This window comes from Thamnophis sirtalis, unplaced genomic scaffold (genome assembly GCF_051295495.1).
Source record: "Thamnophis sirtalis isolate CommonGarterSnake01/CBP01778 unplaced genomic scaffold, rThaSir2_p1.2 scaffold_13, whole genome shotgun sequence".
Lineage (NCBI taxonomy): Eukaryota > Metazoa > Chordata > Lepidosauria > Squamata > Natricidae > Thamnophis > Thamnophis sirtalis.
In genome coordinates this window covers 32,195,947-32,223,708 of record NW_028261393.1, presented here as the reverse complement: position 1 = coordinate 32,223,708, position 27,762 = coordinate 32,195,947, and the positions used below count along the sequence as shown (strand labels likewise).

The 27,762-nt window shown below is 47.5% G+C and overlaps 1 protein-coding gene across 2 annotated transcripts in view; it reads right to left on the bottom strand.

Moving 5' to 3' along the window:
- Positions 1–27,295, bottom strand: part of MTF1 (metal regulatory transcription factor 1) — a 31,569-nt gene extending 4,274 nt beyond the window's left edge. Inside the window, exons 1-6 of one of the 2 annotated variants that reach the window (XM_014068348.2) lie at positions 27,203–27,295; positions 26,489–26,955; positions 22,233–22,471; positions 21,739–21,870; positions 8,726–8,799; positions 8,316–8,449 (exon numbers count right to left, since the gene is read on the bottom strand). In XM_014068348.2, the coding sequence (XP_013923823.2) occupies positions 8,316–8,449; positions 8,726–8,799; positions 21,739–21,870; positions 22,233–22,471; positions 26,489–26,905 (996 nt within the window). In that variant the 5' untranslated portion in view covers positions 26,906–26,955; positions 27,203–27,295. Of the gene's footprint in view, positions 1–8,315; positions 8,450–8,725; positions 8,800–21,738; positions 21,871–22,232; positions 22,472–26,488 lie in introns of both variants that reach the window. The other variant, XM_014068349.2, reaches the window with a different exon arrangement.
- Positions 27,296–27,762: the final 467 nt, after the last annotated feature.

Here is a 27,762-nt window from a genome sequence, read left to right as displayed (position 1 = left end):
TACAGAAACCGGCACAAGTGATGAACCTGCCATGGGTTCTACAGTGAATTACCCAATTCCGAGGAAGGAGCCAGCAACTTTAGAGAGGGCCAAATCAAAAGAAAATGGCATGGGGAGAGAGAGAAGATTGGCAAGTCAAAGTAAGAGGGATTTGACTTCCTTATTTTTACCAGTATGATTTTGAGATTATACACAAATAAAATGATTATTTACTTAATACTTGTATACCACTCAACTCTGAAATGACTGAGCAGCTCACAACAATCAAAGAAGTTAAAATATTTATTTGAATTTATATGTTCCTATAATGATATGAGGGAAAGACCTTGGGGGATCATGTGAAAAGAGGTTGCCTAGAGAAGAGCCTTCCAATAAGAGCAGGCATAGCCCACAGTTGCACAGTGAGCAGAGCAAGAGGCTCCAAAGGAACCCTCCCTAAATTCTCAGGTTATACAGATGATAGTGGGAGAATTGTACTTTCAGACTTGCAAGATTTGGTTAATGTAGCTTTACAATAAATTAGAATTAGTTCATCTGGTATGTTTTCTGTCTGATCTCCCTGGTAAAGCTGATACTATCCAACAGCAATGAAATTACAATGAAATCAATAAAAAATAAAGATCAAAGGTCACAGATTTGGGGTCTTTGACCTTTATTTTTTATTGATTTTATTCCTGCCAGCTTGATGTCATCTGCAAATTTGATTAGTTCCCTTTCTATCCCCTCATCTAAATCATTTATGAAGATATTGAAGATAACAACAAAGCTCCAGCAGCAGCAGCGCCCAGCTGCCTGGGATCGGGCCTGCGTGGGGCCCTCGCACACAATGTCTGCCACCCCGTCCCCATCCCAATCCCAGGCGGTCGGGCGCTGCTGCTGCTGGAACTGTGTTGCCCTCCTGGGTTCGGGGGCTTCTGCCCCTCGTGCCGTGCTTTGCAGCTAGAGGAGCCCCACGCAGACATCTTTGGGGTGCTGGGCTGCCCACGGTGCTTCTCCGTGGACCTGTCCTGGCTCTGGCAGCATTTCCTGGCCCTGCAGCGCTCGCTGCACCTAGACCGCTTCAGCCGCCGACCACTGGTGGGAGCCGGCCGAGTGCAGCTTCTAAGAGCAGCATGCCACCCTGATCAACCTGGCACTCTCCACAGCCCATTCTGCCCGGAGTTGAGTTGGCAGCGGGCAGCAATGTGGACACTGGGGGAAGGGGGGCCAAGTAGCAACCTTGTTCTCTGCTTGTGGGCCAGAAAAAGAAGCTGCCTGTGAGGGAGCACACGAAACAAAATAAAGGCACTCTGAGGATTCCACCACCACCACGAAAAAAAAGACCGACAGCCCTTCGCTCCGGATCTTGTGGCTTTTTCAGGGTTTTCTTTAAAAAAGAGTCTAATTTTAGAATCTAACCATGGTTGATGGTTTGCCTTGGGGTAGGGGGCCCCAAATTGCACCCCACTGTAAGAGTCTCTCAGCTGTTTTGTGCAGAGAAAAACCTTGCACAGTAAAGAAAACCTTCTCGTGAGTGCGAGGCAATTAACAACTTCTCGAAATTGGGAGGTTTTTCTTTACTGGCTTTTAAAAGGGAGAACTTTTTGGTGGCCAGCTGGCAAAGAAAGCTCTCAGCCATGACTAGTGTCACTGCGGCTCCCGCCGGCTGGGCAGAGAAATGGAGCAGTGGTGGCTGTGGCCTCAGTCTGGCGCGAGCTGCAAGCCTGGTCTGGGGAGGTGGGGAGCAGTTCGCCCAGGTGGCTGCTGTGACAGCCATAGAAGCGCCCCTTCTCACCTTACAACCCTTCCCCGCAGTTGCAGCCACAGCACCCTGCTCCTGCTAGCATGCTGAGCCGGGCCACAGGGCTGTCCAGATCCCATCCCACGTGTTGCACCTCTCTCCCAGCTTTCGCCCACGCTTCTGTGCCGTTTTCGAGCATGCAACACATGGGAGATCCTAGCTGCAGTTTACTCGTATGCAACATTGATCGGGAGAGGCAGGGAAAAAGGCCAATGGTGCTCACGAGTGAATTGAGGCTCCTAAGTAGGATCGAGCAAGGGGTGGTTCTGGCTGCCGGTACCTCTGCGCATGCACAGAAGGCAAAAACAATATGGCGCCGCCTATGGCACCGCTGAGAGAACTGGTTCGGGGGCATGGCCAACCTGGGTCACTGCCGGTTCCAGCGACCCAGGCCACCAAGTTACTCATATTTGGCCGAAGCTGTAGGAACCCACCTCTGCTCTGCATGCTTCCTGCCATGTAGATGCAATTCCATTAAGGACTACAGTTTGAGATGATTACTAATCCATCTGGTGGTGATACTATCTGACACATATTTTTCTATCTTATTGAGTAATAGGTTGTGGTCTACTTTATCAAATGCCTTATTGAAGCCCAAATAAATGTTGTCCACAACAGTTTGCTGGTTCATTCATGTAATCATCGAAGAATGCAGTAAGATTTGTCTGGCATGATCTGTTTTTGACAAACGCATGTTAGCTTTTGATTATAAACATGCTTGTCTCTAGGTATATTTGATTATTATTTGTTCGAGAAAAATCCCCTGCTTTTAAAAGCCCACTGCCTTTAATCATTACCCCATATTAGCTGTCACTGATAGAGCAGTGTATAATAAATCATATCTAGATTTGGAATCTGCTTGGAACAGAATTATATTCAGGGAAGCCACCAAAGTGTGTGAATTCACACAAAAAAGGAAGGTCAAATAAAGTGGAATGATAATGAGAAAGTGGCTGTGGATAAAGGTAAATCAGCATCCAAGAGAATAACTGTTAGTAAAACTGAGGATGAGAAAAAAAGATACTGTTTAATAAGTAGAGAGAAAGATAGGATGTAGTCAAAAAGACAAAGTAATGGTTAAATTAAACAAGCAGGAAAATGCAGAATGTTTTTGGTGTGAAGAAAAAAAAACTGTTTTGAAGGTAGATCCAAGAAGATAAACAAGGAGCAAAGTGAAATGAAATTAAAAATAAAAATGATGAAATTAGAGATGCAACTGAGGTTATGATGAATGTCATATTTTGGAGTTTTCTATGGAAACTATAGTGAGATGTATGTATGTATGTATGTATGTATGTATGTATGTATGTATGTATACACACACACAATAGCAATTATACATACATACATATACATATATACATGCATATATAAAGTATTGTGTCAAAACCCCTGGTATGCCCAAATATGGGAGGGAGCATACTGCTTCCCTTTTCTGTATATGTACTCACCCTAGGAGCCATCCAGGCAGAAAGCCATTTTTTATGTTGCCTTCTTACATTTGTGTTGCATTTGTGTGGGGAGTGAAGAAGGGGCAGCGTCTCATCAGACCCAGAGGGAGTGCAACAGGTCCCTCATAGGTCGGAGATTTGCTCTCTGAATCGGAATCGCAGTGGCAGCATGGCTGCACAAGAAGGCCAAAGCAGGAGCGTGCAGAGGCAAGATGAAAGCCTGATAAGAAGATCTATTAACCCACAGTTATAAATCAGAATTTGGAAAAGGCAAAAAATCTTGAGAGCATAAATAATATTGACTTTTTCAATAAAACTATTAAAAAAGGAAAATGTTGTTGAAAACTAGTTTGGATATGTTTCTCTTTCTTTTTATTTATACCGTACCATTACTTTCTCAGATTTCTTACTGGTTTACCTATAGATATGTATTGGTGACTCATTTCTATCCAATTCAAAGGATGGGCTGTTGGGCTGAGCTCCGAGCTTGGCAATTTGGTTGCAAGTGTTCCATCACCATTCATGGAGACATCATCAGTGGACTCTGAATTATGCTCATCTGTCAGAGCACTGAATTGTAATTGTAATTGTAATTGTAAGTTTATTTATAGGCCGCCCTTTTCCCTGAGGGGACTCAGGGCGGCTTACAATTTGTGGGGAAGGGAATACAGACAGTGACATATAAAAACAGTACATAATTAAAAATAAAAACAACATTCATCATTCGGGTGGGGACGAATTACAATCTTTAACCCCAGGCCTGACGGGATAGCCAGATCTTGAGGGCTGTGCGGAAGGTCTGGAGGGTGGTGAGGGTACGAATCTCCACGGGGAGATCGTTCCAAAGGGTCGGAGCTACTACTGAAAAGGCTCTCCTCCGCGTGGTTGCCAGTCGATACTGACTGGCGGATGGAACTCGGAGGAGGCCTAATCTGTGTGATCTGATAGGTCGCGAGGAGGTAATTGGCAGGAGGTAATTGGATTGATAGACAAGCAAAATTCAAAGTGCACTGACGATGTCTCCCCGAATTCTGATGAAACGTTTGCAACTATATTGCCAAGCTCAGAGCTCAGCCCAATAGCCCAACTACCAACTCGAGCTACTTATATTAAAATACATTTCAATTCAAAGGCTGCTCATTGCACCTTTAAAGCCTCCTGTGCCTCAGCTCAACTGCCAAACCCTTTCAGGACCACCCCTCACAATACAGCTTGACCCACCCAAAGTATTCAGTCAGAGAGGAATTGCAGAGGCTTTGCCCAGTGTTTCAGGTAAGGGTTAGTAACACACCTTCCCTTTTGAGGCCTTCATATCTTGCAAGATCTTGCCTCTCGAGGGTCAAGATGCTTTTAATCTCCTGAACGCTAGGGAGATACTAAAGGCCTGACTGTTCCAGAGTATTTGGGTCCTATAGGGCACGCAAGCCCAAACTCCCAAAATGCAATGCGCGCATGGCCCCCTACCCCCGCCCCACTCATGCACACGTTCCCTCCCGCATGTACCCGCCTGCACCCTGCTGCCTTGCATGTGTGCACAGGCCCGCGCACGTGCTCTGCCCACCCTCACGCGCGGCAGAGACCCAAAGATCAGTTGGTCGGCAGGAGGGCACGCACATGCACAGCAGAGCTGAACTGGGGCGACAGTTTGCGTGCTCACAGTGTCTGCACTATAGGATGAGGGCTGTTGTAAGTAATAAATTGTTTAGTGGCTGTGTTAGCTGTTTTGAATTTATGGACATAGGCTGTGTATTAAATATTATATAAATGTTTTTTTTTCAATAACCAACCTCCAAGGCCCTTCTCATCTTGGTTTTTATAAGCTTGTTTGTCACTCGAGCCCTTGTGATCTCTAGGCTGGAATACTGCAATGTGCTCTACATGGGGCTGCCCATGAAGTGCATCCGGCGACTGCAGTTAGTTCAGAATGCGGCCGCGCGAGTGATAGTGGGCGCACCGTGGTTCGCCCACATAACACCCATCCTCCACGAGCTGCACTGGCTACCTGTTGATCTCCGGGTGCGCTTCAGGGTGTTGATGACCACCTTCAAAGCACTCCATGGTAGTGGATCTGAGTACTTGAGAGACCGCCTTCTGCCGATTACCTCCCTTCGACCGATTAGATTGCACAGACTGGGCCTCCTCCGAATTCCATCCACCAGTCAATGCCGACTGGCGACTACACGGAGGAGAGCCTTTTCTGTTGCAACTCCGACCCTGCGGAACGACCTCCCCGTCGAGATACGCACCCTCACCACCGTCCAGGCCTTCCGCACAGCCCTTAAGACCTGGCTATCCCAACAGGCCTGGGGATAGGTTTCCAATTTCACCCCGCCCGAGTGTTGAGTGTTGAATGCAAGTTGTGTTTTTATCATTTTATTTTATTCACATATTGTTTGTTTTTGCATTTCACCCCCTTCCCTATGATTGTAAGCCGCCCTGAGCCCCCTCAGGGAAAAGGGCGGCCTATAAATCCTAATAAAATGAAAAATGAAATGAAATGAATGCAATGTTGAGAACTGGAAACTCTACTCTGACCATAATCTTACTCTTTCCTCTACCCAGTGGATTCCCCTGCCAGTATTCCTGATTGTTCTCCTTGTTATTCATTCAGTTCTAGCTAGATTTTCTGTGGATCCTGCTGGATTTAAAGAATAAAGTTGAGACTACACAGTAAAGCCTTAGTTGTATAGACTCCAATACAGGCGACTTTACAAGTAATGGGCAAAATCTGAAATTGGATTTTGCTCCAGAATAATAGACAATCTGTTTGGTAAAGCAGATTGGAGAACCGGCATATAAGGGCGGCATATAAATAAACAATCTATCTATCTATCTATCTATCTATCTATCTATCTATCTATCTATCTATCTATCTATCTATCTATCTATCTATCTATCTATCTATCTAACCATTGCTTCTGAACATTTGCAAATGTGGTATCCCGTCCATGTGTTTTGTCTCACATGTTGGTAGAAATCTAAAGTTCTTCCATGACTGGTATTTAAAATTGGCATTATTTGCAAATATTTTATAAATATTGTTTAATCTGCAATGGCTCTAAATGCAGTCAAAAAAGAAAAAGAAATTTGAGCATCACACATTCCAATCAAAAATTAGTTTTGGTTGAAAAGTCAGAATCGGGATGAGCCTTGAGAATGGTATAAAGAAACAGTGTTTGATATTTGTTAAGCAAAAGATATGTTAAAGAAAAAATTACAATATAAAGCTACTAATAATATAGCTGAAATTGGAGTAGTACAATTGAGGCAAGAAAACATGTGAATGGTGCAAACAAGAGCTCTCATCAAAGCAGCATTGAAATTATAAGTAGGCAAAAAGATCAGCAAGAAAAGGATTTGGATATTTATACTGATGGATCACACAAGTTATATTTAGCAAATTGTGTTAGCAAAGAATGCTGAAAGACATAATTGCCACCTAGATACTATAATTCAGAGGAAGGATGGGTTATATAGTAGATTTTCATGACTTTGCCAGAAGTCAGAAAGTGGTATCACGAGCAGGGGCTTTAGCATGCATGGCATAGATTCTGCCAGGATGGTTTACACTGTGTCCAACGTTTTAATTCATGTTTAATAAAAAACTTTAAAAAAAAGAGGTGGTGATAAAAATGTCCCTTGGAAACACGGAGCTTGTTGACAATGTTCCCATTCATTCTTTGGGGAAAATGTACTCAAAATTTGACAAGTGCATAGTTTTGCCCACTAAAATCAATTACCTATCCTATGATCCAGAGAATGATTTTGTCGAATAAAACATTTTGGATGAAGAAATGGTTGGGTTGATGGACAATCTGAAGAAGAAACAGACATTAGAGGGCCTTAGATACTACTGCTCAGAAATCTTCAACTTTACTACAGTTGGAAAGCAGTCAAAATTCCAATGTTGGCAAATGGCTGGGTGGGGTGGGGGTGGAATCGTTTCGCAGAATTGCAGTTTGAAGGAATGGAAAAAGAAAAACCATTGAACTTGCACTACTTAGAAGATGAAGGGATATCAGGTGGGATACTTCTAGAGGTTATGCCAGTGAGAAAGAGGAACACGAGGGATGAGGAAGAAAAGGAATTGCCAATCCCAGAACAAAGTAGTAATCATGCTCAGTGACAGGATAGGTTTTCCTGATTGCTCCTCTGATCATAAAACCTAGCCTTCAAGACATAACCTGAAGCACCATGTTTCCTAGATATGGGTGAAATTGGATACTTTCTTCAAACCAATCCTTAACATTGGCTTTTTCATGATTAGAAATAAAGTTGAGTTGGTTTCTCAGATAAAAGTGTGTTCATTGTGGTAAAAAAATCACATTCGCCATTCAATGAATAATTGGCTTTATAGAAATTCCATTCTCAACTGGTCCAATCAATCAAAGTTTCACAATAAGTCGCTTAATGACTGTTCTAAATTACCACAGACCCAGAATGAGTGCTTTATAGTCTGTAAAACACCTGGTCATTGCAAAATATCATCCCTCCCCCCCCCCCCCGCATCACATGACCACATTTTGGGTGCCTGGTAACCGGCTCATCTTTGCAATCGGTTGCAGTATCCCATGGTCACATGACTATGATCTCTGATATATTATTTTTGCCGGTTTCTGGCAAAAAACATCCATTCAAAAGAATGACTTCACACTTTTTTTTGCAGTATTTGGTTAACAATGGAGGATTTGCTTAATAACTGCAGTGATTTACTTAATGATCACTGTAAAAAATGTTGCAAAACCCAGTACATTCATCTGGGTGCCTTAACTTACAGCCGTAACCAGAATTTCCAGAAATCCAGTCCCAAATGCAGTCTAAAGTCAAGGACTACCTATATCGATCTTAATTTTTTTATATGATCCAAAATCCTAGCATCAGAAAAAAATATTATTATCCTACAGTACTGCTCAGATCTAATTATCAACCTGTTTTGGAGTAGAGTATTGCTTGACACTCATAGTTCCTTGAGAAATTTTGGCTGCAAAGATTGCAGGAGCTGGACTTCTAGAAAAGATTAGAGTTTTGCTGATGCAGTTACTCATGAAGCACACCAATGTTTAACTGAAGAACTAAACACTCACCTCAGAGAGATTGTTGTTGGAGAACAAAGTGTATGAGGATCCTTTTTCATGTCCTTTCATGTGACTTTTGAGGCTATACTGTGTGCTAAAGGCCTTTTCACACCCATTGCTGGGACAAAAGAAAGGTCTCTCACCTAAAGTGGAAAAAATCAATAGATGTATCAATCAAACCAAAGATCCAAGTCCATCAATCTCTGGATTCCAGCAGATCCACAATTTTGAATACAACAGACATATTTCTAAATTCACTGCAGAGGATGAGAACTAGGCTCTTAATAAGCAGAATCCTAATGTAGTAAATTACAACACCCTTATCAAAACTAGTAGGCCCTGTCAATATTCACCCAAACATGTTTACTTTCTTAAGCTCCGTAAAAGAATTCAGGGGTCAGAAATTCTCCAGGTCTTACCAGTGTGTGTCCTGACATGTGTTTTCAGATGATGGCTAACAGCAAAGGCTTTCCCACAGCCATCATGGTCACACCTATGGGAGAAAGCAGGGAGACTTACAGCATCACCTTTGCAACCTTGCAGTGTGCCAGCTTCAGCTTCATTCAGGCAAGCTGGCTTTGTAAGAGCACTTGTGACAGTGATGGTTGGTTGCTAAGTTGAGTAAGAATAATATGTGTTATGGCCGCAAAAAAAGGCAAATCAGTTTTAGGTTGCATCAAAAGGAATGAAAAGGTTAAAGGCGTCCCCATGGGTTTTATCCCACAAGCCATGATTGACTTTAGGGAGCAGTGCTCATCTCTGTTTTTTTAAGCCAAAGAGTTGTCTGAAGATATTTCTGTGGTGTGCCCAGCATGACATCGCACCACAGCACAGAGTGAACAGTGAATGGCAGTTGGTCTTACCTGAACTGCATGTTTAAAGGAAGGTGTGGGAGGAGTAACACATGGGTATTAACCCAGCCCTTTTGCCCTGGAGACTGAGGTAATCTTTGAGGCCACACCTCTGATCCTCCTTCTGCTCTCCCAGATTAACCGATGGTCGTAACAGAGCCCTGATTTGATTTGATTTAATAAATTTATAGGCCGCCCAATCCCAAAGGACTTCAGGCGGCTTACAGAAAATAAATTTTAAAAAAGTAAAGAGTTAAAAAGACAAAAGAAACAGATTAAAAAGAACCACGTCATGCACCCAGTCTAATCGGGGCTGGACCTCAGTCGTGAGGTCAACAGCCCCAGGCCTGCCGGAATAGCCAGGTTTTGATAGCCTTTTGGAAGGCCATGAGAGTGGGTAGGGTCCGGATCTCTGGGGGTAGTTCATTCCATAGGGTCAGAGCAGCTACAGAGAAGGCCCTCCCCCGCGGAGCTGCCAGCCGACATTGTCTGGCTGATGGCACCTGGAGAAGGCCCACTCTGTGCGATCTTATCGGCCGTTGGGAGGTATGCGGCAGAAGACAGTCTCGCAGATATCCATGTCCTAGGCCATGTAGGGCTTTAAAGGTAATGACCAGCACCTTGAAACGCGCTGGGAGACCAATAGGGAGCCAGTGCAGCTCATGGAGGATAGGTGTATCTTGGTACACCCAGTATCGCTCGCGCGGCTGCATTTTGGACTAGTTGTAGTCTCCAAACACTTTTCAGGGGCAGCCCCATGTAGAGCGCATTACAGTAGTCAAGTCTTGAGGTGACGAGGGCGTGAGTGACCGTTTGAAGTGCCTCCCGATCCAAATAGGTGAACCAGGCGAACCTGGGCAAAGCCCCCCCCCCTGGTCACAGACAGGTGATGTTCTAACATCAGCTGCGGATCCAGGAGGACCCCCAGTTGCGGACCCTCTCTGAGGGGTGTAAATTTTCAGCCCCCAGGTTTAGGGATGGACTGTCTGGGCTGTCCTTGGGGGGCAACATCCACAGCCACTCGGTCTTGTCAGAATTGAGTGCGAGTTTGTTCACTCCCATCCAGACCCTGACAGCTTCCAGGCACTGGCACATCACTTCCACCGCTACGCTGAGCTGGCATGGGGCGGAGAGATACAACTGGGTATCATCCGCATATTGATGGTATTTAATCCCGTGCCGACGAATGATCTCACCCAGCGGCTTCATGTAGATATTGAATAGGAGGGGGGATAAGATCGACCCCTGCGGCACCCCATATTTAAGGGGCCTAGGGGTCGACCTCTGCCCCCCCAACCAACATCGACTGCGACCTGTCGGAGAGGTAAGAGGAGAACCACCGTAGAACGGTGCCTCCCACTCCCACCTCTTCCAGCCATCGCAGAAGGATACCATGGTCGATGGTATCGAAGGCCGCTGAGAGGTCAAGGAGCACAAGGATGGAGGAATGCCCTCTATCCCTGGCCCGCCAGAGATCATCGGTCAGTGCGACCAAGGCGATTTCAGTGCAGTATCCAGGCCTGAAACCAGACTGAAAAGGGTCTAGATAATCTGCTTCATCCAAGGTCTGTCGGAGTTGAAAAGCCACCACCTTCTCAACAACCTTCCCTAAAAAAGGGAGGTTGGAGACCGGACGATAGTTTTTAAGAATAGCTGGGTCCAGAGAGGGCTTCTTGAGGAAGGGTCTTACCACTGCTTCCTTCAGACGTTGCGGGAAAGATCCCTCCTGCAAAGACGAGTTTGTAATCCTCTGGAGCCAGCCTCGTGTTACCTCCCTGCTGGTGGAAACCAGCCAGTAGGGATACGGATCCAGCAAACAGGTGGAGGCACTCATCGCTCCCATGGCCTTGTCCACTTCCTCAGGGGTGACAAGCTGGAACTCGTTCCAGGAAATCTGAGCAAGACCCTCCCTCGGCATCTCCGCTGGTACTGTCCAAATGGAGTCAAGGTCTGTCCGAATCTGAGTGATTTTGTCCGACAGAAACTGGGCAAATTCCTCAGTCCATCCCTGTAAGGCTTCCCCCGTGTCCTCCCCTTTCAGGAGGGAGCAGGTTATCCTAAACAGGGCGGCTGGGCGGGATTCTGCGGACGCAATAAGAGCAGAAAATGTGCACATTTTGCCACCCGTATCGCCACTAAATAAGTCCTAATAAAGGCTCTTAATAGTGTTCGGTCGGAATGGTGGAAAGGGCAGAGACCTGTCTCCTAAGGGTGCTGGGGGCCAGGCCCTCCTCCAGGCCTTCCTGTAGGAAGTCCAGGACCTAGGGTACCGAGGCCAAGGAAGGTTAAATGTCCTTTGCCTTACACCAGTCAGCAAAGGCCACCCAGGAGGTGTTGTAGATTCGGGTGGTAGATTGCCTCCTGGACGCCTCGACGGTCCTAATGACCTTTGAGGAATAATGGGCCCCTCTCAGCTGTTCCCGCTCAATCGCCAGATGGTCAGATGGAGCCACTCCGGATCCGGATGCTCCAGAGACCCCTGGTGTAGGGACACCCCCCGGGGGGATCCTCCAGTAGGGAGCTGAGGACAGCTTTACCAAGTCTGCTAGCCAGGGGCGGTGTGGCCAGAATGGGGCCACTAGAATCATCTCTGCACCCTCTGACACAAGCCTCCTCAGAAACCCGTGAATGAGGGGAAGGGGGGAAAGGTGTAAAGTAGACCTGGTGGCCATCTGCAGCAGAGAGCGTCCATGTCCATGGCTCCTCTGGAAGGGAACCTCGCTACGAAGTTCAGCAGCTGGGCGTTCGCTGGGGTTGCGAAGAGATCCACCGTCGGTTGCCCGAACCTTTCGCAGATCCGCTGGAAGAAACTGGGATGGAGCTGCCATTCTCCGTTGTCAACCGTCTCCCTGCTGAGCCAATCCACTTGCTGGTTCTCCGTCCCGGAGATGTGTTCCACTCTGATGGACTGAAGATGCCTCTCTGCCCAGTTTCCTAACCGAAGGGCCTCGTCGCGCAGGGCCTTGGAGTGGGTGCCCCCTTGCCTGTTCACGTGGGCCTTGGCTGCCATGTTGTCCGTCAGGACCAGGATGTGATAGCTGGTCACCGTGGTCTTGAAGTGTGGTAGGGCCAGGTGGATGGCCCTGAGCTCCTTTATGTTGTTGCACAGATCTGTTGGAGTCCAGTGGCCTTGAGCTATCTGAGCCTCCAGATGTGCTCCCCAGCCGAACAGGCTTGCGTCCGTCGTATCTTCCTCATTGGCTCCTTGAAGAGGGATCCCCTGTCCAGTGCCGGGGTCAGCCACCAACAGAGTGAGAGCAACACCTGGGGTGACACTCGAACCTTGAATCTGGCGTCGCTCGAAGTTGGTGCCAGCCTGTGCCTAGCTGGGCTGGAAACCCTGCGACCAAAGGGGTCCCCCCCTCATCTCAGAAGAATGGGCAGGCGAAAGGGGGGGGGGGAAATAGATTTCATTTTTTTCATTTCATTTTATTTGGATTTATAGGCCGCCCTTTTCCCTGAGGGGACTCAGGGCTGCTTACAATCATTAGGGAGGGGGTGTAATTCAAGACAAACAATATGTGAACAAAATAAATAAAGTAATAAAAACACAACTTGCATTCAACATTCAACATTCGGGTGGGGCAATTTAGAAACTTATCCCCAGGCCTGTTGGGATAGCCAGGTCTTAAGGGCTGCGCGGAAGGCCTGGACGGTGGTGAGGGTGCGAATCTCAACGGGGAGATCGTTCCACAGGGTCGGAGCTGCAACAGAAAAGGCTCTCCTCCGTGTAGTCGCCAGTCGACATTGACTAGCGGATGGGATTCGGAGGAGGCCCAGTCTGTGCGATCTTATCGGTCGGAGGGAGGTGATCGGCAGAAGGCGGTCTCTCAAGTACTCAGATCCACTACCATGAAGGGCTTTAAAGATGGTCAACAGGACCCTGAAGCGCACCCGGAGATCAACAGGTAGCCAGTGCAGCTCGCGGAGGATGGGTGTTATGTGGGCGAACCGCGGTGCGCCCGCTATCACTCGCGCGGCCGCATTCTGAACTAACTGCAGCCGCCGGATGCACTTCAAGGGCAGCCCCATGTAGAGCACATTGCAGTATTCCAGCCTAGAGATCACAAGGGCTCGAGTGACTGTTGTGAGAGCCTCCCGATTCAGGTAGGATCGTAACTGGCGGACCAGGCGAACCTGGGCAAATGTCCCCCTGGTCACAGCCGACAGATGATGGTCAAGAGTCAGCTGTGGATCCAGGAGGACTCCTAAGTTACGAACCCTATCTGAGGGGTATAAAATTTGACCCCCCAGCCTGATAGATGGAACATTAGCCAAATTATTGGGAGGGAAACACAACAGCCACTCGGTCTTGTCCGGGTTGAGTACCAGTTTGTTAGCGCTCATCCAGTTCTTAACGGCCTCAAGCCCCCGGCTCATCACGTCCACCGCTTCATTGAGTTGACACGGGGCGGACAGATACAATTGCGTATCGTCCGCATATTGATGGTATTTTATCCCGTGCCTCCGAATGATCTCGCCCAGCGGTTTCATGTATATGTTAAATAGTAGGGGGGATAAGACCGAACCCTGCGGCACCCCATATTTTAGGGGCCTCAGGGACGATCTCTGTCCCCCGACCAACACCGACTGCGACCTGTCTGAGAGGTAGGAGGAGAACCACTGCAAAACAGTGCCTCCCATCCCCACCTCCCGCAGTCGTCGCAGAAGGATACCATGGTCGATGGTATCGAAAGCCGGCGAGAGGTCAAGGAGAACCAGGATGGACGCATGGCCTCCATCTCTGGCCCTCCAGAGATCATCGGTCAATGCGACCAAAGCGGTTTCTGTGCTGTAACCGGGTCTGAAGCCGGACTGGAAGAGGTCAAGGTAGCTAGCTTCCTCCAAGGCCCGTTGAAGCTGGAAGGCCACCACCTTCTCAACAACCTTCCCAACAAAGGGAAGGTTGGAGACAGGACGGTAGTTATTTAAAATGGCTGGATCCAAGGATGGTTTCTTCAGGAGGGGTCTCACCACCGCCGTTTTAAGTGCGGCGGGGAAGTGCCCCTCCCGAAGGGAGGCGGTTACGACCGCCTGGATCCAGCCACGTGTCACCTCACTGCTGTTGGCAACCAGCCAGGAGGGACACGGGTCCAGAATACAGGTGGAGGCACTCACAGCTCGAATGGCCTTGTCCACATCCCCAGAGGCAACATCCTGAAACTCAACCCAGAGATGGTTTGCCAAGTGATCCTCTTGTGTCCCGGCTGGATCTGCAGCGGTGGAGTCCAAGTCCGACCGAAACCGAGCAACTTTGTCCGCTAAGAATTGGGCATAATCCTCAGCTCTACCCTGCAAGGGTTCCCCCGTATCCCTCCTGTTTAGGAGGGAACGGGTTATCCTAAACAGGGCGGCTGGGCGGGACTCAGCGGACGCAACCAAGGTGGCAATATGAGATCTTTTTGCTGCCCTAAGTGCCCTGATGTAATCCTTGGTGCAAGTTGTTAGGAGTGCTCGGTTCGGCTCGGACTTATCGGACCTCCACAAGTGCTCTAGGCGTCTCCTCCGGCGCTTCTTCTCCCGGAGCTCCTCGGTGAACCAAAGGAGGCCTCCAGGATCCGCTGACCCAGAGGGGCCGTAGTGGCGCAATCCGGTCGAGAGACTCCGATGCCACCGAGTACCAGGCAGCAGCCAGAGTCTCCGCCGAACTGTGGGCGAGAGTATCAGGAATAACCCCAAGCTCCGTCTGGAACCTCAAAGGGTCCATCAGTCGACTGGGGCGGAACCAGCTGGTCGGTTCCTCCTCCCTACGGTGGGGGTTTGGCCTCCGGAAGTCAAGCTTCAGTAGGCAGTGGTCTGACCACGACAGGGGTATGGTCTCATTACCCCTCAGACCAAGATCACACATCCACTGCTCCGAGAGAAATACGAGGTCGAGCATGTGACCCGCTGAGTGGGTTGGGCCCCGAATTACCTGGGTCAAGCCCATGGCTGTCATGGAAGCCATGAACTCCTGCGCCCCATCAGAGTGTTCACCAAGCGATGGCAAATTGAAGTCCCCCAGAACCATAAGCCTGGGGAACTCAATTGCCAGCTCGGCTACTGACTCGAGGAGCGAGGGGAGGGCTGCTGCAACGCAGTTGGGAGGCAGGTACGTTAGCAGCAGACCCACTTGACCCTTGAGGTCCAACTTCACCAGCAGAGTCTCACACCCGACAAGCTCTGGAGCAGGGACCCTACGAGGTACTAGAGACTCCCGGATAACAACAACCACACCGCCACCCCTTCCCTGGGCTCTCGGCTGATGAAGCACCTGAAATCCTTCTGGGCACATCTCTACAAGGGGGACTCCTCCTTCTGTGCCCAGCCAGGTTTCAGTAATACATGCCAGGTCTGCCCTCTCGTCTAAAATTAAGTCCCGGACGAGGGGAGCCTTGTGAACAACAGACCTGGCATTTAGCGACAACAGCCTGAGACCAGGGTCCTGATTACCCGCGCCATCTGGCCTCGGAGTGGGACTCATAGGGCCAGAAGGAGGGATCTCTGTGACGTAGCGAACCCTCCTTCCCCGGTAATGGCCAGCCCTAAAGTCCCCGCCATATCTGCCCCTCCCTGTTATGACCGTAATGCTCCGACCCACTCCCGTGGCCGTGATTCCCTCAGCCACCCCTATGGCTCCCGCATTCCCCGGCAGGCCCTCCGAATCAGTCACACTCATGTACTCACTCAGTCAGTCCCCACGTGGTAATTAAAACACAAAAATACAGCAAAATGGAATAATAAAAGTGGGATCATTCATTCTATCACTAGCAATCCCATGCACTCACCATACCAGTGAAAAATTAAAATTAAAAATTACGGAGCACTGCAACAGTGCGCTATCAGGCGGTGATGTAAAAAATGAGGAGGGAGCTGCTCCGTTCTTCTCCCTCTTCTATGTCCCAAGGAAAGTCCACAGCTGGAAGGCCAGAAATCAATGATATACAAGGCAGTCGCATGTGGGGGGGGGGGGGGGCAAGGCAAAAATGCCTGATGTTTGTAAACAGGGCCTGTCCAGTCTTGTTCCTCTTAAAGTCCCAAAGGAGGTCAGCAGACCACGTAAAAGCCAGTCTCTTTCCTGAGGTTATATAAGGTCCATAGTCCAGTGGGCCAAAGTCTGAAGCTGGCCCCAGCTGCTCAAGGCAGAGGGGGAGAAAGCACCAGTTTTCTTGGTGCCAAGGCCTTGTCCCTACAGCTGCCATCATCTGTTGCTCCTAATAGGCAATCGATGAGATGGTAGAAAAGCAGGAAAAAAAGCTCCCCGATGACAGGGGGGAGCAACAAAGGAGCAATGTCTGAGGCAGCTGTGATGATAAAGGGGCCAGAGGATGGGGGGGAGGAGGAGCGTTCAGGCCTCTTTTCTCCTCAGATCGAAAGCATAGAATAATAATAGAGCTACTCAGGGCTCCGTTTTTCCTCCTCCATTCAGTCCCCGGCCAAACAGACAAACAGCCCGGAGGATCGCAGGACCACAGGGTAAGCAGGCAGCTGGCAATAAAGCAACAGAGTAGGACCGGGGGGGGGGGGGGAATGTCCGGAGGGGGGGGCTACGGCGGTGGCAAATACAACCAACCGCCCAACCCACAGCTCCCAATGATTTCCGGCAAGTTCTAATAACCCCCGCTGTTCAGATGACAAAAAACTGAGCCCCCCAAGCTCACCGCACCACTCCGAGTCCGTCACAGCCGGCAGAGAGAGAGGGAGCGCCGAAAAGTTACAAAGTTACAAAACGCTGAGATCGGCAGCGTGGCGCCGCCATCTTCTCTCTCACGCCGAGAATCGCTGGTCCGAGCCGCCGTAGTTCCGCTGGTCCAAGGGACGGCCACAGTCAGCTGCCGACAGAATGCTGGCCCTTGCAGGATTCCTGGGACCAAGCCCTTTCAGGGGGCTTTGTTGATATTGTTGGTGGACTCCGGAGGCTCTAGAGGTCTTTAGTATTTAGCACCGGCTTCTATGGAACGAGAAGCCAGGCAGCCATCCGGGTCCCGCACATGCGCAGATCCAGAGCTGTGCCTTCTGTCTGAGCTCCTGGGGGAGCCAGTGGAGGTCGCCTGGGCCTCTGCCAGCATAGGGAGCCTGCGGGGGGAGCGTGACCTGGAAGGCAATGGTCTGTTGGTCGCCCTAAATCTCCTAGTGGAGGCCCTGATAACTCTGCCCTTTAGAATGGGTCTCCTTAGTGGATGCCCTGGGGGTGCCTTTCCTGGTGGGAGACCTCCCTCTGGTGGCCTGGGGGGCTCCCTTGGAGGTCCCTTCTGCTGGATCTGGGTCCCCTAGGGATCTCGGCCCAACACCCCCGCTCCTCGCCGTGTCCGCCATGCACTTACGATTCTGCCGCTCACCCCCCCCCTCGCTCTCTGCCGGCTCAGCTGTTTAGCGCAATGCTCTGCTCACTGTCAGGCCTGCAGTGGTTCCTTTAAGAATCTTTGGCCTGCCACACTCTTATTAAGGGGAGGGATTTAGCAAAGGGTAGAATGTGTTGTTTTCAAAATAAGAAATTCCTTCCTAGAAGCTCAAGATCATCTTTTGTCTCCCAAACCTTTACACCTGGACGGAAGCAATTAGGCGTAGATGCCAGCGTAGAAGAAGATTGGACCATGTGATGGACTGTGGGTGTGGGGGGCAAGATCATGAACTTTTAACTGGGTGGGATTCTGATGTAACTTCCAGAGTCGGAATCCCATAGCACTATGCCAACATGCCTGCTTAAATTGGAACTTTAATCATAGTTTTGGCTTCGACTCTGATTTAATTTTACATGGTATTTGGAATGCTTACACTCACGCTTCTTCCTCCAGCCGTCGACCCACGGCTCGAACACCAGCTCACACCGAACTCCAGGCCCTTCTGCGGATCACCGGCAGAGTGGGGGCCGCTCTAGGCCTCTTCCGGCCTCCTCAGTGTCTCTTGAGCGCTCCCGGCTACCGTAGATGGTTGCCGGTCACGTGCTCACCCACATTCAAGATGGCGGCCGCCGACCTGCAACCTGAGCCTCTCTGAAGCTGGAGAGCGTTGGGGCGATCCCTTGCGGATCCCCGGTCCTCCGGGGTCCTAGTCGGGCGGCTGCAGTCCGAAGGCCTCTCCATGCACTCCGATCGGTGCGGGGGTTTCCTCCCCTCCTACGCGACCATCCGGCCGCTTGGGGAGCGCGTGCAGGGCAGCAACACTCTAGCGAGCAGCGCAGAGCATGTTCGAGGAGAGAAGCAGCGCTTGGAAACTTCTTGGTAAGAGAGAAAAAATGCTAAAAGAAAAAAGCTTACACAAAAAAACCCTAGTCTTCCTAGGTGAGGGAGAGTCAGGAAAAACACTCCTTCTGGGCTGGAGACTGAGGTTAATCTGGGAGAGCAGAAGGAGGATCAGAGGTGTGGCCTCAAAGATTACCTCAGTCTCCAGGGCAAAAGGGCTGGGTTAATACCCATGTGTTACTCCTCCCAAACCTCACCTTGGAAACAAGGAATGTTTCAAAATTAGGAGAGGTCCTCTTTCCTCTCCTCAGGTCCTATCTTGAGTGTTGGAAGAGGTTTAGAAAAGGGTTATATGGATGAAACCCACAAAGACATTGAAGAAGCTTTAGCTTTGAAGAGAAGACTATGGGATATAATAGAATTTAAATACTTATATTCTCTATTGTTTTGGAGAATAGGACATGGACCAACAAATTTAAGCTACAGGGGGGCAGATTCCAGTTGAGTATTTTAATAATAAAAAAAACACTTTTACAATGGAATGAATTATTCAAAAGGAGGGTGGTGGTAGAGAGGTAGTGAAGGAATTCTGCCTTTCTTTCAGGAACAAAAGTGGCTTAGATGGCAATTTTTCTTGATATTATCCTCACATCCCCATGAGGTAGACTGAGCTGGGAGAGTGTACATGCCACAGGTGGTGGTAGAAAGGTGGTGAAGGAATTCTGCCTTTCCTTCAGGAACAAAAGTGGCTTAGATGGCAATTTTTCTTGATATTATCCTCACATCCCCATGAAGTAGACTGAGCTGGGAGAGTGTACATGCAACAGGTTTCCCACTAACTTTCTACAATAAGGGTGAATTGAGGTTGAGTTTGCTGGTAACCTAACACTTTAACAACTATGCCACTGGATGCAAGGAGTAGATATTAGATACAAAACATTTTAACCTAGATTTCTTCGTTGAGCAAGGGATTCAATTTAGTGGCCTAAATGGTCCCATCAACTCTGGAATTCTCATGCAAATGAACAGAAATATGCAACAAATATCTTGCATCTGCTCTGAAAGCATTGAATTGGCTCGAGGCCTGCCATGTGTGAATGGCAAAACCTACATGGTAGAGAAAATGGATTATCTTCAGTGTCTGAGTCACTGTTCCCTCTAAGGTGCGTGGCTGCGCGGCCGCGCACGTGGCAAGAAAACACCGTGCAGCCATTTCTAACTGCGCGCAGTGATTTCTGTCACAGGCTCCGGTAGCTGAGGGGAATATCTGCTGCCACCTCCTCCTCCTCTAACAGCACTGCCGGATTTGCCGCCAACGCTGCAGCCGAGGTGAAGCCTCCAAAGCTCCCGCAGGTGCCCCCACCCATGGCAGCGGCGGCGGTGCCTCCCCCTCCACTCGGAGCACCTCAGCTGGGCTCTGGGTTACCCCTGCCGCCGCCTCCACTGTGCTTTTGAGAAGCCATGAAGCTTTTTTTCCTGCTCCCGCCCCCTCCGCCGCCTTCCTACTAGCTCCCGCGGCCAAATGGCTCCTCAAAAGCACGGCGGAGGAGGAAGGGGGAGGGATAACGCGGGGGCCAGCTCAGGTGCTCTGCGTGCCTCCCCTGCGTTATCCCTCCCCCTTCCTCCTCCGCCGTGCCTTTGAGGAGCCATTTGGCCGCAGGAGCTAGAAGGAAGGCGGCGGAGGGGGCGGGAGCAGGAAAAAAAGCCTCATGGCTTCTCAAAAGCACGGTGGAGGCGGCGGCAGGGGTAACCCAGAGCCCAGCTGAGGTGCTCCGAGCGGAGGGGGAGGCACCGCTGCTGCTGCCATGGGCGGGGGCGCCTGCGGGAGCTTTGGAGGCTTCACCTCGGCTGCAGCGCTGGGCAGCAAATATGTTGGTGCTGTTGGAGGAGGAGGAGGAGGCGGCAGCAGCTATTCTAGTGGCGGCGGGGCCTCGTTGACATCTTCAGCAGCAGCCCTGCCCCGTGAAAAAAATCAAAGATGGAGCAGATCCACGCAGATGACGTTGCTGCAACATGACTGGGGGAGGAATTCTCGGAGTTGAAGTCCACAAGGCTTAAAGCTGTCAGGTTTGAAGACCCCTGGGTTTTTTTCTTCCTAAAGGGTGTGCAAAGGTCTTGTAATTTGACAGCTTTAAGACTTGCATGCTTCAATGCCAGAGTTCCTGAGCCAACATGACTGGAGGAGGAATTCTGGGAGTTGAAGTCCACAAGGCTTAAAGCTGTCAGGTTTGAAGACCCCTGGGGTTTTTTTTTCCTAAAGGGTTAGGGGTGCAAGGGTCTTGTAACTTGACAGCTTTAAGACTTGCATGTTCAATGCCAGAGTTCCTGAGCCAACATGACTGGAGGAGGAATTCTGGGAGTTGAAGTCCACAAATCTTAAAGCTGTCAGGTTTGAAGACCCCCTGGGTTTTTTTCCCTAAAGGGTTAGGGGTGCAAGGGTCTTGTAACTTGACAGCTTTAAGACTTGCATGCTTCAATGCCAGAGTTCCTGAGCCAACATGACTGGAGGAGGAATTCTGGGAGTTGAAGTCCACAAGGCTTAAAGCTGTCAGGTTTGAAGACCCCTGGGGTTTTTTTTCCTAAAGGGTTAGGGGTGCAAGGATCTTGTAACTTGACAGCTTTAAGACTTGCATGCTTCAATGCCAGAGTTTCTGAGCCAACATTTTGGTTGCTAAGCAGGACCGTTGTTAAGTGATACTGATATTATATAACACTTTTAATTAAGCGGGTACCTTGAATAAACATAACTTTGAGTTTCAAATAATACTGATTTCGTTGTTATCTTAGGTGACATCTGTGAAAAAAAATCAGGTGCTCAGGCATGAAAATATGCCGCTCAAACACTATACTTTTCTGCTCACACTGAAAAAAAATTAGAGGGAACATTGGTCTGAGTGCCTTCTTCCACAGGCATCAACTCCTTAGCTGAGATCACATGAGACCCTCTTGATGGTATGCACCTATTATGGACTATTTAGAGGGCAACCTGAGGACATATGGGTATGTGGCTCCAGCTACTGACATTTCTATTAGCCTAAAATAGTGATGGCTACCCTTTTCCAAACCGAATGCCTAAAGCTCAAGCACATGCCAGAACCCCCAAAATACAATGGGCGCGCTGCCTCTGTGGGGACATCTCTGCATCAAGCTGATCTTCCCCACCTGCACAATTAATAGGGGTAAAACTACTTGTTTTGTATGGCAAACTAGTTAATGTTGAGAGACACTGAACAAATGAATCTGTGCACTTTGCCAGACAACTGAACATTTGCCAGAGGGGTACAGAGGGGTGTTTGGGAATTTACACATTATAGGCCTCAGTGAATAAACTGCTTCCAAAAAGTCCCAGCAGAAAGGTACACTGCCTTTTTAAAACCCTTGAAAACGGTCCAGGATAGATGCAGCAACCAGACAACTTACCTGAATGGCTTCTCTCCAGTGTGAGTCCGAATGTGTTTCCGCAGATCACTGAGGGTTGTAAAGTACTTGCTGCATCCTTCTGACTCACAGTTAAATGTTTTCCCCGTATGAAGCCTCTGATGGGCTTTTAACCTAAAGAAGAAGGGGGTTGGAGAATGTCTCTTCTGCTCCAAGACATGCCCTGCAGTGAAAGAGCAAGGCCCATCTGACATGATTACAGAATTGGGCCAAGGTTCTGCACACTGAAAACACCCATCAAAGCCAACATTTTAGAGGAAGATATTGTGTGGGTGATGTACATCAGCTATACATTCTGCAAGAGCCACAAACACTGATGTGAGAGATCTGGGGAGTGGGCATAGGGCAGAGTAAAATATATTTCATCAGGGCATTAGTCAATTCAACCAGGAATACCCATTTCTCTCTCGGTCTCTCCATGTGTAAGCAGTAATTTCTACTGATGAATATGAGATTTCCAAAATTCATCCTCTTACCTGTACAGTGTATTGAAGGCTTTTTCACAACCTTGAACATCACACTCAAAGGGCTTCTCCTTGGTGTGCACCCGGACATGGATTTTCAGGCTGTAGGATGTCAGAAAGGCCTTCCCACACCCCTCCTGATTGCACACAAAGGTGTACTCCCCACGGTGGGTCTTTTGGTGAGTGCGCAGGTTGCCTGCAGTGCTGTAGGTACGAGGGCAGCCCTCAAATGTGCACTGGTAGCGCTTCACCTGTCAGAGAAACAAGCATAATTCAAATCAATAATGGCCCAATCCATTTCACAGAGCTACTAGAAGAGAAAATAAATGTTTGAGTTCAGGAGGCAGCAAAAGCAGCACTGTTTCCATGTTATGCAAATATAGCGGCTAGCTCTGATTAGAATCAAAGGAGATACTTCTTTGTTCGTGTCCATACAGTCCCATGACCCTGCCCTTTGCTTGTGGTTTAGGGGACACAATAAGGACTTTTAGATTCAGAAGAGCAGGCAAGAAAAATATAGCTAAATGTGAGCTCTATGCTAAAATAGGCTCCCCAGCTTTTCCTTGTAGGTTATTTTATGCAACTTTAAGAAATGTATCACTTCACTTGAGAGCTATCCTAAATGTCTTCAGTTAATGCAACTGACATTTTAACAGCATCAATATAATATAAAAATAATGAATGTCATGAATCATCAAACACCAATTACAATGTAAATGTTGTATCATAATACTGCATATGAATAACCATTTACCTCTTATAAATATGTTTCAGCCAGTTGCATAGTGAAAATGAGACTCACTCCAGACTTCTTAGAAATTTTTTAAAAAGTCTACTTATGGGGATGAATAGAGGACACATGAACTTGACATTACTGTAACGATGCGGAAGGTCTACAGGAAACTATAATTAGGCTTTACTGTACTCAGTAAAAGTGATTTGTTCATAGCTGATATTGTAGCCCAAAGAATACATATACAAATACATTCATAAAATATAGTTAAGGTTTCCTTGGGGAAAATCTCTTATCAACAATGGACAAAGTCTATGTCCTCTACACAGATTTCTTTGAAGAGGCTTTCCTTCAGTTAGCAATCCACTACAATACAAAAGTTTGCTGCATAGATATGAAGGATAGGCGTAGCTCAGATATTGAGAGCATTTCATGGAAGCTTCAAAATACAGTGAAAAATGACACTGGGTTCTATCCTCACATCACATATTTTCAAAATGGATGCCCTGGGTGGACTGGAACTACCAGAGTTTATCCCTCCAGTCATATCTTCAACATACCTAATCTCCTTTATGTAAAGACCAGATCCTGTCTCCCAGTCCAGATAATTGTACGACAAGCTCTTACTAAAAATCCCAGTTACTCTTGCTTTCCATAGCTAAATTAAAGGAAAAACTTTAACAGGGTTTGCAGTGAAGGATTTGGAGGAAGTGTAATACGTATACTGAGAATGCAGTATACAAAACTAGCTTTACTTTTGCTTCCTTTTCTATGCAATATGAAATCTTCTGAATGATTGCATTTATGCCTCACTCTGTATGCATAAAATCTCAATGCAGAGATGGGACAGCTTTTATCGAAGTCTTCCAGACAAGCCAGATCTTATGTATTCCCTGGAAGGTCAATAGAGTGGGAGCAAGTTGTTTCAAAACAGAGAAGCAGCTAGCAGGACTGTTTCCTCTATGCCCCTTCCTAGAGGATGTTTGAGACATTCAAACAGGCACTTTCTACTCACTTGGGTAAGACAGGCAGAATTTTCTCTTTATGGTCACATGTGGGATGCTGCTAAATGCCATAAGTGCAGCAGTTGCTTAGTACCTGGCATGCAAGTCACATGAGCTGGAGAGGCAGCCATCAACCAAAACATCAGTCACCAAGTGGCTGAAGTTAAGGGCCACCTGTACTTCTAACTTCTGAGTATTATCATCACTTTTAAATCATGTGACGATGAGATTTTGCTTGAAAGTGATTTTGAATGCTTGACAAGTACCCCATTGTGAAACTGCAAAAGAAATACTTTATTTTAAACTTCTCACTGAATCAAAAACCTGAAGCTGAGAACTGCTCTCTGAATTTACAATTTTAAAACAACTGAAAGTTCAAAGATGTAAAAATTTATTAAACATAATTCCTTATCTCAATCACTGGATCCTTTCTCTTAATTTTAGTACTGAAAATTCCTAAGCCCATGTCAATAATCACGAACAGAATTTAGAGACAGCAAGGTTATCTGACTGATCAGGAAAACATTCCTATAACCCTTTTTAAGCCTCTCTCTGTCTTTTTTATAAAATGCGACTGAGCATTTTGGAGCAATTTAAAAATATATTGGAGTAGATATAAAAAACCTACAAAATGCCAGGATTTTAAGATGTAAAAAAATCAGACGAAGATAAATTGCTTCAGATCTTTTTCTATCTTTAATATAAGATATAAACTGTACAATTCAATTGAAAAACAAATTGAAATCTTTTGGGGGAAAATAATATTAAAACATCCAATAACATGGTTGCTTAAGTGTGCACACCCTCTTATAAGTAGGGATGTGGCTGTGTTCAGAATTAACCAATCAAATTCAAACTGATGGTAAATAGTACACACCTGCCATCAAGTAAGGTGACTCTGATCAAACCATATAAATTTCAGCTTTTCTAGTAGGATTTTTCTGACATTTAGTTGCTTCTTACAGCAAAAGCCATCATCTGCAAAGAGCTTACAAACCATCAAAAGGATCTCAGTGCTGGAAAGTTTCAGTTGGGGGAGCTGTATAAAAAAATTTCCAAGGCAACATATACCATGGAACACAGTGAAGACAGTTATCAAACAAGTGGAAAAAATTGACACAATAGTGAATTAACAAGAATTGGATGTCCCTCCAAAATTGAGGGGGAAAACAAGAAAACTGGTCCAAGAAGCTGCCAAGAGACCTATAGCAACATTAAAGGAGCTGCAGCAATGCCTGGAAAGTACTGAATGTTTACTACATGTGACAAGAGTTTATCCTTCATATGCCTGGGCTATAGGGTAGGATGACAAGACAGAAGCTTTTCTCATAGAAAGAAAAACATCCAAACCCAGCTACATTTTGCATTTTTTACAAAAGCATATGGGCAAATAAGACCAAGTTGGAATTTTGTGTATAATTCCAAAATTTATGTTTGGCACAAAAACAACACTCTGCATTGCCAAAAATACACTACACCCACAGTGAACCATGTTGGTGGTAACATGCTTTTGGCCTGCTTTTCTTCAACTGAAACTGGGGCTTTAGTCAAGGTGGAGGGAATTATGAACAGTTCTAAATACCAGTCAATTTGGGCCCAAATCTTTCAGGCCTCTGCTTAAAATGTTGAGGATGAATGTCACCTTTCAACACCACGACCCCAAGAATATCTCCAAATCAACAAAAGAATGATTTCACCAGAAGATCAAAGTTTTGGAATGGCCCAGCCAGAGCCCAGATACAAATCCAATTGGAAATCTGACAAGGACTTCCCAAGGCAAAGCTGATACTGACAGACACCTACCCCAAAATACTGCTTCAAAGTATTAGTTTAAGGCTGTGTACACTTATGTAATCATGTTACTGTACTATTATATTCCCCCCCAAACTATTTCAGTTTTTCAATTTATTTGCACAGCTCACATGTATTAAAAGTGAAAAAAAATTCTGAAGTAATTAATCTTGGTCTAGTTTTTTTTTACATTTCAAACACATGGGGTGTGTAGACTTTTTAGATGTTACAATTGGGACCATCAGCCAAGAAATATTGGCTGGTGGAAACTAGATGTGCCTTTTCTGGTTCTTCCTGTCCTTTGGAATATCATTCCTTCAGAAAGTGGGATGACCATGACCCTGCTGGCCTTCCATAACGTTGTGAAAACTTGGTTGTGTGCCCAGGCCTGGGTCCTGAGTATGTTAAAGGGCACTGTTTCTTGATTATATTAATATTTATGGCAATAGTTTAACTCATGACTAAATATAGTGTATATATTTGTTTTATGATATATGCTGTCCAGAGTCACTGGCTGAAATAAATGAAAACATAGAAAAACAAAATTGGTTTAGAAATTTAAGCACCATAACTTATGTATTTTGGCATATTTTAAGCTCCTAAAATGCAAAAGAAAATCATTTTCTCAGATAAACCAGAAGACAATCAATAACTTTTTAACATGAGCCAAAATTCTTTCAATGAAGAACTTATTCCAGAAGGCTTTCAGAAAGAGGGTCGCATTTAAGCTGGCAACTTACTTCTTTAAGCTTGGTTTCAGGGCACTCTGACTGCAAAGTGAGGGTAGCCCCCTCAATGTTCCGCGGCATGGGAGTTGAGCCAGGATTGATAGTCAAATGGATCTGATCTGGTGAAATAATATGCTGCACATAGCCCTGTGAAATGCCTTCATGATCGGCCATCAAGTGGAATCTATCATCCTGTAAGAAAGGCAGAAGAAGCCTGCTTTGCCCTTCCTCTTCCTCGTCTTCCTCCTCCTCCTCCTCCAATGGCTCCTGGTCTTGCTCAATGAGGACGGTTGTCCTGTCATAGACTGTCCCAGAGGAAGGTGAAGCCAGGCCATTCTGGTCATCAAATCTTATCAGTTTGTCATCTCGAGCCAAGTCATCTTCCTCCACCTCGTAGTAGATGACATTCTGTGGGCTGTTCTCCCCCATGGCTCAGTGGAGTTCAGGGACGGCCACAGGAGGAAGACAGTGCGAGTTGCCTGCAAAGAAGGAAAGGGAAAAACCGTGAATGAGCCAGGCCCCGATCACCCAGAAACCAACTTCCGGTCGCGGTTTACTCCCGAGACCCGTATGACCGGCCCTCCGCCCCCGGACCCAGGCAGTTCGGAAAGCCGGCTCGTCGGCCACACCGCCGCATTTCGCCCGCCGACTACGAAGGCCCGGCAACAGCAACAGCAGCAGCAGCGCGGAATCAGCCGGCACCGCCTACAGAGGCCGTGGCCTCACCGGGTGCCCTCAGCGCCGGGTCAGGCCCGGGCGGAGCCGCCGCCATGATGCTGGGTCGTCTTCCGCCACCGCCGTTTTCTCCACCACCACCAGCGTCTCGGCCGCCGCGCTTCCGCTTCCGGCCAGCCCGTCGTGACGCCATGCTTCCGGCCCGGGCCCTGACCCCGCCTCCCAATGGCTTCCTATTGGCGACTCTCGCCATCAGGAGGCGCTGTACCTGCGTGGGGTGTCCCCTCTCTCACCCTGTTCTGGGTGAAGGAGCCCCTCCCCCCTCCCATCGCCTCGAGCGCGGAGCCACTGTCGAGCCGAGATCCAAGGGCCAGTCCCGGTTCTAATACTTGAAAGTGGTTTATTTTTCCGTCTTTCTGTGTTTTTCCCCATATCTTAGAATGGCTGACAAAGTCTGTACTAATGCTTACCAGTATCAAGGATACAATTTACTAAGCTACAATTAATTCCTAAGAACTAATTTCTTACAGTATTCAATAATATAAGTAGGAGCCAATAGCAAAAGCTCAATTCATCGTATCAGAAAGAAACAGAAAATATTGCTTTGATTA